Raw genomic sequence first — 16,064 nt, 5'->3', positions numbered from 1 at the left:
GATTAGCATAATTTTAAAAATAGTTTTAAAATATTAGTTAAATAAGGAGGAAAACATAATTAAATACTTTAAAAAATAACAAATTTTGTAACATTTCATTGAAAAAATACATATTAGGCAATACATATTAGACAACATTACAAAAAATGATTAATCAATATTAACAGAAATTAAATATTTTCAATGTTCTGCAAGTATCATAGCCAGTCACTAGAACAGAGAAAAACAAACAAAACAAAACAAAACAAAACACTAATTCTCCAGCTTTTCTGTAGAAGTAGGTAACGACAAACCACTTAATGTCTCAGATGAAAAAGGATGAAAAAAGCTGAATGATTTCCCAAATAACCAGGGCCAAGCTTCCCTTCTATTCTTTTGACCAGCACTGGAATAGCATAATTTATGCTATTACAGTGCTGCCTCTGAAATTGCAATGAGATCACCAATGGTGAAAATCACCAGAAAACTCTGGCCTTTATTTTTAATATTCTTGGAAAATGATGGATTAGATTTCCTTTTAGATTTGCTGCATTCATTTTATAAACCCATCATACGTATCTAAGGAGAGAAGAAAAAGTGAGTAGGGCTTTCAAATTTCAAATTAGAAATTTCTAATTTCAAATTAGAATTCCTCTGGGATATTAGAGCTCATAAAAAGCAATTTTACTTCCTTGGTCTTCACTCCCATTTGTTAATGCAACTTCCCATGAAAAAGCAGAAGGCACCTGCCAGCTGATTCAGAGCTTTCATGGAAGAAGATGAGGGATTCTAGAAGATACTGGCAGAGATTGTAACTAAAACTGTTTGACAGTGGCCTATGTTTTGCTTGGAACTCTTTCAAACACCCGTAGTGAAGGGCTGTTTTTTCAACCACCAGTTTCAGGTATGTGTAATATATCTCAAAGCTTTATGTATCTTATTTGTTTTGTTTCTGTTTCAATTGAGTGCATGCTAAGGTCCATATGCTAAAGTACATTTATGAGGATTTCACCTTGTCCTTTTATAAGCAGCTTTGTTTTCAAAAGATAATTCTTTGTATCTTTGCTCTTTCCTTCATGTTTGCAGGTTACTGGAATAATAGTGACTAAGCCTGACTGTGCTTAAATACAATGCAATTATGAATCTTAACAGCTACCATGCCAAATTTTTTGCACCAGAACTTATTTATATACTTGGCATCTTAAAATAAATCCCATTTTCGACTTCTACAACACTGAAAAATATCCACTCATGACAATTCCTAAGCACTTGATATTTCAAGGCCATTAGGTTTAATTAAAAGCAAAAACAGCACAATATGCCTTTTTGTCTATGGCAAAACATTTTTCATTGTTTTCACTTTAAAAAGAAAATGCAATGTAATGAAATATATATATTTTTAAGTCAACATTTAGCTTTACTGTTTTAATTTAAAAACATTAATTTTATAGTAAATATGAAGGTCCTTCCTCAGATAAGAAATAATTGTATTAGTTAAAATCCACAGTAGTTGTGGATATATGTTGACTTTTACTGACAGCTATATCACTTCATCTGGAATTTCACAAGAAATTGAAACACTGTAGACAAAAACATTACTGAATCTTTAAAACATAGAGCTGACAAATGTGCTGATTTTATCAATCATTTAAGGCAGATTTTGATGAGATGAGCCACTTTTTTAATCACATGAATGTAATAATTTTTTCTGTAAGGAGATCAGAGCAATTTTATACTGCAGTCTATGGGCCACTGTATAAATTTAGGACACTGTAAAATCCTCTCTTTCACAGAGGAACTGACTGCATGTAGCCAAAGATAAGTTGCCAAAAATAAAAATAAAAAAGAAAAATAGTAGTTTTTAAACAGAGTTTCAGTTAAACAGTAGTTTGAACAGTTTCAGAGTTCTCCCACGAGTTACTAGTCTAATCTATCAGCACATAACATTTGTTGGGATGATACCACAATGCAGACATGCAGAATAAGACAACATGTTTCATATTGGCCTAATAATATTTGTCATGTTAACAAATCTAATGTGTATGAGCATAAAATGAATGGTTAAACTTAGTCGATATAAAATGATACCTGTCAGCAATTACTCTAGTACATTCATGTTTAAAAAGTGTTAGAAGGACAGTGCTGTTCATGCATTCTTCTGACTTTATAGTCAACATTCCTTGCCAAATTCTAGAAAGGTCTCGAAGGTTGAATATATAGTGGAATTTAGATGGTGTAGGCAGCATCTTTGTCTAAAGAAAAATATTGTTAATATTCAAGATCAGTAGCATTTAGAAAGAAATGAGAATAAAAAAACTTGTACATTTATAAATAAACATTTACTTATTAAAATGAGAAAAAAATAATTTTCACACGTAATAGTTTGGGCAAACTCTTTCTAAGAAGTCATCAAAAATATCTGATCTGTTTGGAGGCGTGATCTAGCACTAAATGTAAAAGCCCAACTCTTAGAACATGTAATTATTTCACATGTTACTCTGGGCTTTATAAATTAAAAGTGATCAATTATAAAGTATTTAACACCTTGTTCCTAAGTTGCAGTGATTAAAGCTTTGGGTAACATGAATAAAACTATAGGAATGAATGAACTGATAAAGCCATTCGTCTATCTTATATACTAAAATCTAGTATTTTCCAGATTCTTTCTCCAACAATTTTTTAGCTCATCTGTCTCCTGTTTTCTTCTTGCTACAGATATGTTCTTAAGGAATATGTGCCTAAATTACACTAGCAGGCACTCTTTTCAGACTGATAATGATAAAACTTTCCCTATAATTTATACCTTTGTCCACTGCCACAATATTCTACCCGTCGGGATCAATTTTTTCACCATATCACATACTTCAGGACTGAAATTTCTACATGAATGAAAGTAACCACAACCAATAACACCTTAAAAGATAAAGTGGAATAAACAATTAATCTCAAGATGCAGGATATAATACGGTAAATTGTGAGCAATATTCCAAAAATATAGTTAAAACTAGTTTGCTTTTAAATTACAGATCAAATAGTTGTCTCTCTCATCCATGGCTTTTCTAAACAGGTGGCGTGGACATCTGTTGGTGACTGCTAAGATTTAACAATATACTGTAGTGACAAAGTTAAAAGAATGTCAGCAACAGAAGGTTCTTCAGGCAATGTAGATGTACTACATATTAACATTATTAATTATAATCTTCCAGGAAATCACCATTACTTTCTGATTTTAGACAAGCAAAATCATTAATAAGAAAGATAAGCATTTAAAGGTGTTCATTTCTGTTCCATGGCACTATTTTGCTGTAATACATCTTCAATTGTTTCACTTGAACCACTTTACATTTGCATGATGAGAGAGAGAGAGAGAACATAGTATTATAAATTTTATATCTTTTTTTTTTTTTAAATCCATGCTAAAACAAGAAAAAGAAGTACCAAAAATTTTGTCTATGGATGCATTGGATGGCAATGTACAATTGAATATACAAAACTGTCTTTTTAAACGCTGGGGAATATCATTACGGCCTCCTCCTGGATGTATCATTGCTGCTATTAATTGCACATCTACAATTGTAGTGAAGTCTCCAGGCTTATCCAAGCTGTATATTCCTTTCATTTCCATCATTTGACGAACAATTTCATTTGTTACCTGTAAGTTTACGTAGCATACACATTAGGAAGCAAACCAAAACGTACTCTGTGATAATTTAGTTTATTCTTGTAACCTTACCATTAATCCCTAGAGAATTTTAATCTAAACTCAGACTAAATTATGTTCCTTAGTCATGTGGAAGATCTTGGTTTATGTGATTCTAAAACCAGAAATATTCTTTCAGAGCAGGACTACCACATAATATGTAACAAAATGTGCATGTATGTGTTCCATATTTTCCTATTAGGTATTCAGCTTCAGAGTTTCAAATCCTGTACTTTAGTTCTCCCTTGGGAATCCTTTGAAGCAAAACATCTCATTCTTTTCTGAGACAGGAATCTGCTTATTCTGAAAAGACTATTCACTCTGTATTTTACTCTACAGCACCTGTATGGATCTGGAGGCACCAGAGAGTTGCCACTATAGCAACTGCTCCAACAATAATTAGCAAGCCTTATGTGCTCCAGCAAAGCCATGAAGTGCAACAGGGCACTGATCACAAACCATGATCCCATAAAAAATATTGGAGAAATGTCTTGGGGCCATGATGAAAGATGGAGATCCTTCCATAATGGAGATTCTTCCTATTACTGAGTAAAGCCTGGGCCTGTGAGGATTTTGCCTCAAACACAGCCACTTGCCCACGTTATAGACTATGGTCAAGCAGCTCAGTGTTGTGGATTATTTAATGCTAATTTAAATTTAAAAAAAAATAATAAAAAAAGGTCTTAAATGAGAGCAAATAATGCAAACCAAAGAATTGATATAGGCTAGCATTTAGGTAAAAGACCAAATTGCAGTTCAGAGAGACTAAAAACACACACTTGGCTTCAATTTTTACAAAACCAGCTTTTTAAAGTGAAGAAAATGAACTATTCAGATTACACAAATTCACTTAGATCCATACTGCCACTTAAATATTTGTTCAAGCCCACTCTCATAAAGAGACCTACTCCCCATACTATAAACAAACCAACTTAATGCTGTAATTACTCTTAACCCAAGCTCAGAGTCTCACAGAAGCCAGACAGCCGGAGGATTCAAACCTGCGCATGCACTGGGTCTCCCATTTATTAATTTACTCTGAGCAAATTGAAGAAAGTAACGGTAAGCATACTGGCCCTTTACATTAAAATAGCTATTCCAGAAGACCTAGCATCTTGGTCTAGAAAGACTTCAGACCTACTATGGGAAGGAACTATTGAATACTTTTGCCTTATTTGGGATCTGTGTAGGCATATGAATGCTACAAACCCAAACTGCAGACAATGGCTCATCAAAAGCCAAAAATATTTAATCCAGTTTGCAAGCCAATTTGTTACCTTTGAAGTTAAACACAGCCTTTATTACTTTTTGCAAGGTATCACACTTCTGTTTGACAGGAAGTTTGCTTACTGGTGCTCTCAAATTAATGTCAAACTTTAACTTAATAATATGGTGTTTTAGTACAGTGATGCCTTTATTTAGTCTTAGAAAAATAGGAGAAAGTGGAAATAATGTAAGAACCTGCTTCTTTTTTTCCTTCCATAAATACACCATAATTAGAAAGCATTACCAATAATTAATAGTAAATTAAAATTTTGAGTAAGTCCACAGACTCCTATATATATGAAAAAATAGCAACAGTATGATAATAAATTGTACCAGTTAACAATGTACCTGATCTCCCCATTCATTGATAATTGGCATATTGATATCATCAATGAAGACAGTCATTTTTCTGCCTCCAGGAGGTCCATAAGTACTTCCAACACGTTTGTCCACATAACTCTCTATTGTCCTCTAAAAATTAAAGAAAGTCCTTGTTTTTTATCTAAAGCAACAATATTTAAAATGTATTGTTAAAAAATAAAAAAGTGCCACCTTACTTAACCAATGATTTCCTCTTCTTTCCTCTTTCAGCTTTCATTTTGAAGGAAATCTATCTATCTATTTACAGTATGACAGCAGACCATATAAAGGCAACTTAGATTCCTTTTACAATAATTTCCCAGATGTCTTGTAGACTAAGTAATGCAGTATTAACATTTTGGTGGCAAAAATCTTTTACAATTAGTTTTGAACTGAATAAGAAGCAGGATGTGATAGACAAATAAGATGCTGATATTTAATTAGAATATATTTTCAAAGCTCTCAGCTCAACAGTTTTTCTAAAGGTACTTGGACTTTTAGAAACAATGGCAGAAAAATACCTTAAAAGATGGTAGAAAATGTTTTCCTTAGACAAATAATTGTTTTGGTTTTATACGCATAACTGTTGTTCTATATGAGGAATATGGCATATACTGTGATAAAGATAGAAGTATTAATAACATTTTTGGAAATATCGCAAACAGAAAACAGATACAAGTTTTATCCAATGGCTTTCACCACGGAAAATATTTAGCTCAGTGTTCTAGGATAAATGCATATAGAACATTCTTAGAATTAATACGTCATTTTGGAGACATTTAATTAAAGTGAAACTGATAAGAAGCAGAAAATGATTATATTAGAAAATAAAAATTTTGTTTCACAGCTATCACATCTAAAATCAACCTGTCTTTCGAATACCCTCAGAATGACAACTCAAACTTCAAAAATTATTTTGAATGCAGCTCTTTCAACTGTTTAGAAGCATTTCAACTGTTTGTTTGTTTGTTTGTTTTGTTTTTTTTTTGTTTTTTCCCCCAGCTACATTTCTCTCGGAAATCAGTAGAGTGAACTATGTACTTAGCTAGCTAGCTGAAAACATAAAGCAAATCTTCAGAGGTATCACAGGACTGTAGCAGAGACGAGGCACAGTAAGTTCCTTTCATAGTGTCTCTATACCAGACAGGAGGAAGTCTGGATTTTGTTTTTCAAGACAGTAATGTTCTAGGGACCCATAATATACTAAGTGAAGGACACTGAGACAAACATACTGACTGTTCAATTAATCTTGCATGCATGAAAGGATGCCTGCCTTATTCTGCTTCATAGTTTAATATATACACCATGGCCAGACATCTTACACATAACAGAAAAGCCCAGCAGGTGTTCTATGAGTTTGGAATTTAAAAAAAAAAAAAAAAAAAGAGAGGGAGAGTGTGATTGAAGTTATGATTTCTCACCATTTTCTTAATACCATTTTGAATTAGCTTCTTAAAAACAAATACTGGATTTGGGGACGGAATTTGTAAAACCTGCTTCATGAGCAGGCTTTTCAATTAAGAAATTTTCCCCGATGATTACTCTCCTACCAGAGCATTCTCACCATGAATTCATTGCTTTCAAGAGGTAATGAAGCCAACTAAACTTACAGGATCACATCCTAGCAAAATAGTATTGAATCACAGTGCTGTGGTATAAATCATCCTTTCTACCACTTGAAAAGCTATCTGTAGTATTTGTGTCTATTTATATGGATTCTTTGCAGTTCTTTTGGGCAAGGGAAATCTTATAAAGTTGCAGTGCTAGAGGACCCTTAAAGATTAGATCGTTGTACTAGTCACTCCTGAACTGAGGAGAAATAAGATGATCTAGTATTTGAAATCTGCTTTTTTTTTTATTAAACTATACATATATGATTATAAACTACTGAATCAGGAAAAAAATGATGAATTATAAACAAAAAAAATCATTAGTCTAAAGAGAATTGAAAAATTTTCAGCAAAAACATAAATGAAAAATATTAAAAAATGGATTCTTAGAATTACATAAAGAAAAAGCACTCAGTAATCATACATCTATATGAGTGAACATATTTTATTCTGCTCTGAAAAAAAATATTTTTATAGAATTTTCTGAAGTTTTTAAGGGACTTAGAGGAAAAAAGTTCCTTTAAACTTTATTTCTACATCACTTATTTTATCATCAGAATTAAGTACATTTAAATATTTAGCAAGGACATAATAAACAAGATTTGTTTAAAAGTTATATTTTTACCTGAAACATAAATGGTTCTGTGGCAGATGAAAAGTTTAGACATTTTGACAAATGTTCTTCTGGATCATACTTCTTCAAGTATGCCTTAATCATGACTGTCTTTGCAGTCCCCTGTTCTCCTATGAGCAAAACTGCCTGCAATAGACATTTGAATAGTGTAAGTAGTATCAAAACTATTAACTAAGAATGCATAACAGAATTATTTTAGAGAAAGGGACATTTTCTGTGCCTAATTTAAAAGGATATATTATTCTGGTAGTTTTTCTGTGTCTCCATATGCAGTGACACAGTATGTATTTTCATCCCATCTGAACTCTCCAACACAAATTAGTTATTGAGTCAAAATAGGAAGGATTAAAGTGAGAATGTACTAGAGGGTTTACTTGTGTGGTTTTTTTTTTTTTTGCCTTTTTTTTTCTCCGTTGCTTGACGCCTTCTACTTTCTAACACACACACTACAGCAGTCTGCAGCAATCTCTTGCAGTGTATGACCCTGGGAAGACTTTATTATGATGGAAAGTAGTCTCGAACGTCTAATTTGAATGTAATCTTTGGTGACATGTGCTTGTGATAGAAGGATAATTCTTTCTTCCTGGTATTGTCCTGAAACCAATTAAACAATTGCTAAAACAGATATTTTAAAACAGATATTCTAGAGGTCAGATCAGAGTCAGCTCCAGTCGGCTCCAAAAGGGACCTGCTGCTGGCCAGTTCTGAGCCAGTAAGTGATGTTGGTTGCACCTCTGGGAGAGCAAATTTAAGAAAGGGGGAAAAAAAGCTGCTTCGCAACAGCAGCTGGAAGAGAGGAGTGAGAAACAACCCTGAAAACAGAAAGGTCAGTGGAGAAAGTGGGCAGGAGGTGCTCCAGGTGCTGGAGCAGAAGTTCCCTTGCGGCCTGTGGAGAGGCTTCTGGTGGAGCAGGCTGTCCCCCTGCAGCCCATGGGTCCCACATGGAGCAGATCTCCACGCTGCAGCCCATGGAGGAGCCCCTGGTGGAGCAGGTGGAGGAGGTGGCCTGGAGGAGGCTGCGGCCCATGGACAGCCCCCCCAGGAGCAGGCCCCGGGCCGGAGCTGCAGCCCGTGGAGGGGAGCCCACGCAGGAGCAGGGGGTCTGGGGGGAGCTGCCACCCGTGGGGGACCCGTGCTGGAGCAGTTTGCTCCTGATGGATGGACCCCGTGGTACAGAGCCATGTGGGAGCAGTTCTTGAAGAGCTGCTGCCTGTGGGCAGCCCCTGCAGGCTCAGTTCGGGAAGGATGGCATCCCATGGGAGGGACCCCACGTGCAGCAGGGTCAGAGTGACCGTGAAGGAGCGGTGGAGATAAAGAGCCAGGGACTGACCTCTGCCCCCATTCCCCGTTCCCCTGTGCTGTTCAGGGGGAGGAGGTGGAAGAGGATGGATAGGGGGGAAGGTGTTTTTAGTTTGATTTTAGTTCTTACTGCCCTGTCTTCTAGTGAAAGGCAATGAACTATATTAATCTTCCTATGCTGAGTCTGTTTTGCCCATGACAATGATCAGCGAGTGATCTCCCTGTCCTTATCTCAACCCTTGAGCCCTTTTCATCGTATTTTCTCCCCCTTTTCCTTTGAGGAGGGGGAGTGAGAGAGCAGTTATGGTGGAGCTCAGCTGCCTTGTAGGGTAAAACCACCACAAATATCTTCTGAGGCATTGACCTTCAGTGATTTACCATGTTTCTAAATATCAAGATTTTGTGTGTTTTTATAGTCTGATACATCAAAGGGACAGCCAAATTATGGCCTCTGGAACAGTTTCATCAAACCCAAGTAAAACGTTCTGCGTCCAAATCCCAGAATTTCACAGAATAGCCAAATTCCAGCACTGGCTCATACACTTGCGGTATTTCTAATATTGGTTCCAGATATTGAGATGGGAGTATACTGACTTGTACCTCACAGATTGGCATGTTTCCATGGCAGGTTGCTAGGGCTGTTAATAGCATTGCACTAATGCAAATGTTTTTGGTGGTGGTGATGGTTGGTTTGTTTTTTCCTGATTTTCCACTGGGCAAATAGGCCTATATATGTTTAAATAACTATTGTTTGATGTGGCCTGTGGCCCATGATTGGACCTAATTGGTAAAATCTGTATTGGTAAAATCTGTATAAAGAAGCATTGTCTCCTTTTCTGTAGTCATGGCTACTGGTATTAACTACAGTTTTCCTACTGAGGGGAAAAAAATGCAGTAAAGGTTAGTAATTTCATGTTTATCATAAGCTGACTTGTGAAGTCTATTTTCCTCATTTCTCTATTCAATTGTTGGAGTTATACTTTTATGAGAAAAAAATGCCTCATTAAGTGGATATTTAACATGTTTTTTTTTTTCTCAAAACAGAAATAAGTATAGAGAATTCACATCAAGGAAACAAAAATAGAGTAATAATGATGCAGCTGGCAAGCAATACTAGAGACAGAGAATATGAACGATGATTGCAACTCCAGTTACTTTATAAGTAAGTTTCTATTTATATACACTTAAATAAGTAATCCTGCACTTACTTTGTGTTGCTTTGCAATTGTGTTTATCAAAAACTGTGTTCTGACATTGTCAACATTTGGAACCAGAATAGATGCGTAGTCTGGGACACTATCTGTTGGATAAACATATTCCTGAACATTTTTACTCCAGTGTTCCCAGTCACCTGAAATGACAAAAAAATAAATAAATATAAATAAATTCCTGGAGTCAACATTTTGTTAGTACAAAAAAAAAAAAAAAAAAAAAAGAATCCAACTAAATATATATGTACTACTTAAATTTATAGATAGCTTCCTAAATAAAAAGGCCAAAATAATGTTTACTTGGAAACATGTTCTTACTTTATTGGTGAAAAGGTATAGAATGTGAAAATATGGATTGTGTGTGTATACACTAAATCAACATTGCTTGCAAAATAATCTAGATTTGGATAAATGAGAAATAGATGCATTAATGTGAGAAAATACTATGAAAGAACAATAAATTCTTTGTAAATTTTGTTGTGTGTGTAATTTAAACTATAAATTATTTCTGGAAAATATGACACTGTTTGAAGTCATAAAATTTAAGATTTATTGCTGATCATCATACATGGATAAACAATGATTATGAAGTAGAATTTAAATCAGATTATATATTTATTTATTTATATATTTATCAAAAAATTCTAGCTGTGAGGAAATTAAGTATAAACATAAAAATAATTTAGGCTAGAACAGCCTAAGCATAAATTACCTAAAAATTGTAGACTGTTTAACGATAGTTAATAGAGAAAAAAAATATGTGCGAATGAAACTAGAAACAAAGGAAGAAAATACTACCAATGAACCACCAATACTACCAATTCTTGGTTTCTAACATCTCACCTTGACAAAGCTGATGCATAGGGAATCTGTGTTACTACTGTACTGTCAAAATCTGTGCTTCAATTACCAAAGAACTAGGTCTAAATTAGTAATTTTAAATTTCAAATGAGCTATATTCAGTTTTAAAATGCCAGTATAAAAAAAGACTGCCAATGCTTTTTCTTACCATAATCAGTAACATAAAATTCATACATGGTTTGACTGGTGCCAGGGGGGATTTCTGGCAAATCTAATTTGTTATCATGAGCTCTAATGAAGGCTTCAAGTTTATCTCTGCTGTCCAACTCCAAAAGGGCACCTAAACTCCACATTATTCCAAAGGAGAACAATTTATGCAGATGAGATATAGTTGATAAACCACCTTCTTCCTTCGATGGAATCAAGCCCTCCAGAAGATTAATACACTGAAAATATTGTAAAGTATTATGCATTAAGAAAATATTAAATAATCATTTTTTATTTTTACACATCCATACTTACATTTATATGCATTTATATGTATTCAAACTTTAAATTATAAATTGAAAATACAGATTACCAAAGAATAATATAAAATTCAGAACTACAAACTCAAGAAAATAGATTAAAAGTATTTAATCTATTTTTTATTAATGGTTATTAATTATTAATTTATTATTATCATTTTAATTATTAATCATTATTGCTAATTTATTTATTTATATTTACATAAACCTGGACAACATTTTCAAAATTACTTAAGTACTTTGCTAGTCAAATATCCTTTTAAATTATGCCTACCTGATAATGTAACTTAAGATCTAGAGTAACAGAACAACATTTTAAGGGTATTTATAATACCTAGTGGGATATTCAGAACTCCAAAACTAGGTGGCCTCAATTAAATATTATAATGTATGTGCCTCCTCAATTCTGAAAATTCCTCAAAGCATCTCTTGCATTAAAATTCTTTTAAGCATGGAAGAATTTTCAGTTACTTTCCAATGTATTTATTTAAATTATAGTCAAATGTTGCATATAGCACATTAACTTCCATTTTGTGTAAAAAACAAAACAAAACAAAAAACATACAAGCAAACAAAAAATCTTCTAAATATCCAATTTTATGATTGCTTCCCTCTGTTTTTAAGGAACTGGATTCCAGAAATCTAGTAACTTGCTATCTATGTCATCACTCACAAAACCAGATGTTTATTTTGACTGTCTTACAGAACATCACTCAGATTTCCTTTCTGTACAAATCAGTGTCAAACACATTGCTTCAAAATATTTCTTTCTAACAGAGAATCAGATTTTCAGTCAGCTTCTGGAATTAGTATTCTTTATGCTATTTTGGATCTCAATCTCATACTGAAGTAGGAAGTAATGTAGTAATATATAAATATACATATATATATACATATATATATATATAAAATGCAGCCTAAGGACATAAGTAGTTAGAATATTTTTTATTAATTTAAAACCCAGTTTAAAAAAGATGATTAACCAATATCAATTATAGTTAATAACGTTAAAATAATGCCACTACTTTTCTTTGGGAGATGATTGATATGTTATCTAATTATTGCAGATACAGGCTTTGTCCCAGTTTATCTGAACATAATCTGTTTGTCCCTTCAAACATAAGCACAATTGCAAATTTTTACATGATGCTTTGGCTCTCAGCAGTATTCTGTAAAATTTTTTTTTTTTTTTTTAAGAAAGAAAACAGATAAAGATAAACTGACTCATAAAAATACCACAAATGGTTGTAACAGGTCAGATGAAAATACCAAGTGGACACTTTTTGAAGACTAAAAACAAACAAAAAGTATGATACATACTAGTGGTACTTTCTTGGGTTGCAGTGGTACTGACAGTGGTACTTCCTGCTGGTACTCTGTGCAACTAAGGTCTTTCTGCACCAAATACACTTCTTCTAGGTTTATTAGTCCTCTATAGATTTTTCTACCATGAAAATATCAGGATTGGTCTTGAACGTACATAAACTTTTACCATCCATAACACCCTTTGGCAAGATGTTCCATTGGTGTTCTATATATGGCATTGAACAGTTCGGTTTATCCTGTGCAAGCCCCTTCATGAATTTCATTTGCCATTTTATTACCTATTTATTCAGTCCCATAAAGTCTGTCTATAGTTCTTCATGGTTAGCTGTTTTGTCCTTACCACCCTCAATAATATAGTGTCATCAGTAAACTTCTTCACCTACAACTTTTCCAAGTTTTTAATGAACATTTTGAACAGAACTAATCCCCGCACAGGTACCTCAGGACCAGTGGTAACATCTCTCCTTTGTAAAAACTGATCCTTTACTTTAATCATTGATTTCCTTTCATGTGATCAATTATTTAGCTGTAAATAACTGCCTGTCTTCTGCTATGACTGCTTAGTTACATGAAAATCTCTGATAAAGAACTCCACTGAACACCTTTGCTCCTTCAGGCAGACCATATCAATCAGACCATCCTTAGCTACAAGTTAATTGACTTTTCCAATAGGCTTTTAAGACAGGATATCCCTAACCAAAAACTACATGAATCTTCTAAGGTAAATTTTATTTGTCAATGTAATGAGGTGGGTCAGAGGAAGGTGAACAGTCAAAACACAAATATAAAAGTAAAAACAGCAGAAAAAAAAATCTAGGATCAACAGTAGAATATATATAGTTAGAAAATCAAAGACAGTGGAAATTGCAAGAAGGAAGGCAACAGTGGAATCACTTTTACATAATACTATTATAAGGTAATTATACTGTTAGGATTGGGGCAAACAAAAAGAAAAACACCGTTAACAGTGAATGCTAACAAAAAACAGATAATTGGGTACATGTGTTTGAATGGGTGAACATTCAAAACTTGACTTCTGAACTCTCAGGTACAAGTCTGCTACCTGCAACTGATCTGGGGTGTAATTTTTGATAATACCTGGGCTAAACAAAATTGGAATATCCTGAATCCTGCAATTAGTAAAAAGACATGAGGTAGATGCACCAGTCAGGAGGCCGATCAGGTACAGTGCTTCTTAGACCATTTATGGGAAAAGCGGCACCTTGAAATTTGGGGAAGAAGAGGTGGTAGGGAAAAAAAAGGGTTCCCAAAACGAAGTAGTCTTGGAAAAAAGGGAGTGCAGAAAGAAGGAAGTTAAGATCATGGTTGGAGGAAAGAACTTGGAAGTGGGGGAAGATCCTGTAGAGATCAGAGAGAAAAAGCTGAATAATGCCAAGGGACCTTTGTCAAGTAATGCCCGATCCTGGTAGCTGCAAGTGGCTGCTCAGCACAGAACTAATGAGACTTTTTGCCGAAGCTTCCCACACCAAGAGCAAAATCCCTGCTGGGAAGAGGAATTGAACATAATACTGGAGGGGGGAAGCAAGTGAGTGTCTGAATGTATAAAGTTATCAAGTAGTGTAAAAGGTCTGATCTCACTAGATCTTAGGTAAGCACCAGCATGGAGATCCAGTGTGGGTTATTTACTGTCACACCTGTGACAAACTAGAGATTTGCATCACAGGAAGAAATATTGAATACAGGTTAAATCAGGGAAATATTTCCCTATTCGGGAAGTGCAAGCAATCAACACTAAAAAAAAAGAAAAAAATACTACATGAATTCAGTCAAAGGTCTCACAGATAAAAAATGCAGAAGAAAAAAATATTCTCTCTCTGTAGAAAATTTGTGGAGAACACATCTACTTTTTATTTTATCATCATAAATGAATGAATTACATAGTTTCTGCCTGTGGTCTTCAATTCCATAGATAACTTAATTCCATTTGATACTGCAAATAGTTAATCTTTGCAGCATCAATTGTGGCTATTAATTTGCAGCAAAATACTTCCAACTATTGAACATCTGAAGCTAAATCCCTAATGGACAGTAAAGAGATACCAGGTTCTAATTGGGTACTTTAATATTAATTGTAGTGTTAGCCAAAATATTACTTTGTCTACTCTCTTATTCAAAGTCGCTACTGATTTTTTTTTTTAATGAGACTGTCAATATAAAGCTGAGATTACATGGACCAATGCAGTCTGGAGACTTAGAATCTGCACATGACAACTGATTCATAAACAAATCAGCTGGAGACATGCAGTATAGGACTTGCAATCTTGCAATATCCACCAAGCAAATAATTTTTATTAATAATAAAACACTGATTTGATCCCACTCAAGGAAGAACTGCAATTGATAGGAAGGGAGAAGCAAAAATTATTATGCTGAACTTGGAAACATTGACTGACAGAATCATAGCTACTACATCTGGATAAAAAGATAATCAGAATTATTCTTTGCTGTCTCTGCTGAAAGTACCAGTAGGGTTGATCTGACCCTTACAGCAATATGTTTGGTATTTAAAGAATTGGAATGAGACCACAAGCTTAAAAAACACATACTTCTGAAAACCTTCTAAAGCTTGCAAAATCCAGTCAACAGAAGACTAGCCTATACAGAAAGCAATAAGGAGAAGTAAAAGTTTATTTTGCACATCCCTAACAGTTCCTCTTGTATTCCCTAAGAAAGAAATACTGAGGTTGTGGTTTCCTAAGTCAGAAACAATCTTTTCAAATGAAATTTTGTTGTTATCAAATGTTCATTTTGCTATTTTTCCACACATACTATGTCAATTCATACAGACTTACACAGTATCTGTTTTACCTGCATAATGTAGTTACATTCCAGAAGCTCCATTTTGGGATTAAGGTTTAGTTTCATATACGTATATGCTGGTTCAAATATTCTATCATACAAACTTTGTAAAACTTCAGCTTCTTGAGGAGAACGTTTTTTCAGCCATGCCTGAAAAACATCCACATTATTCTTCTGTGTAAATATATAACAAGGTAAAGTTAGGAGTAGCCAGCAATGGTAATCTTACTTGCAATATCGGTCTCCAGCTGAGGGCAGAGGAACTGATATAGACCATACCCATTCGAGAAACTGTGGCTGGAGAGGCATTCTCAATGTTGTGGACTTCAAATAACAGCTTACATGTAGGGGACATAGGAATTCGATCTCCATTTGCTAGAGTGAGGGTCTTGTTATCATCCAAAACTGAATTTAGATTCTCAATCCAGATTGCATCTACAGGACCATCTAAAATCAGAAACACATTTTCACCTGGAAAAAAAATTAAAAAAAATAAAAATACATGGTTCATATCCTCATGCTCAAAGAACA

General features: G+C 34.2%; 1 protein-coding gene across 3 annotated transcripts in view; it reads right to left on the bottom strand.

The window, feature by feature from the left end:
• The window catches only part of DNAH8 (dynein axonemal heavy chain 8), a 142,134-nt gene that overhangs the window by 45,952 nt on the left and 80,118 nt on the right, over nt 1-16,064 (bottom strand). For all 3 annotated transcript variants that reach the window (XM_040552327.1, XM_040552326.1, XM_040552328.1), the window contains 9 exons: nt 15,763-16,004; nt 15,543-15,683; nt 11,069-11,306; nt 10,057-10,199; nt 7,541-7,675; nt 5,294-5,416; nt 3,418-3,631; nt 2,783-2,892; nt 2,068-2,231 (listed from right to left, as the gene is read on the bottom strand). In XM_040552327.1, coding sequence (XP_040408261.1) covers nt 2,068-2,231; nt 2,783-2,892; nt 3,418-3,631; nt 5,294-5,416; nt 7,541-7,675; nt 10,057-10,199; nt 11,069-11,306; nt 15,543-15,683; nt 15,763-16,004 — 1,510 coding nt within the window. The remainder of the gene's footprint in view (nt 1-2,067; nt 2,232-2,782; nt 2,893-3,417; nt 3,632-5,293; nt 5,417-7,540; nt 7,676-10,056; nt 10,200-11,068; nt 11,307-15,542; nt 15,684-15,762; nt 16,005-16,064) is intronic.

This window comes from Cygnus olor, chromosome 3 (assembly GCF_009769625.2).
Source record: "Cygnus olor isolate bCygOlo1 chromosome 3, bCygOlo1.pri.v2, whole genome shotgun sequence".
In the NCBI taxonomy this organism is placed as follows: Eukaryota; Metazoa; Chordata; class Aves; order Anseriformes; family Anatidae; genus Cygnus; species Cygnus olor.
This window is presented reverse-complemented; position numbering and strand designations above follow the sequence as displayed.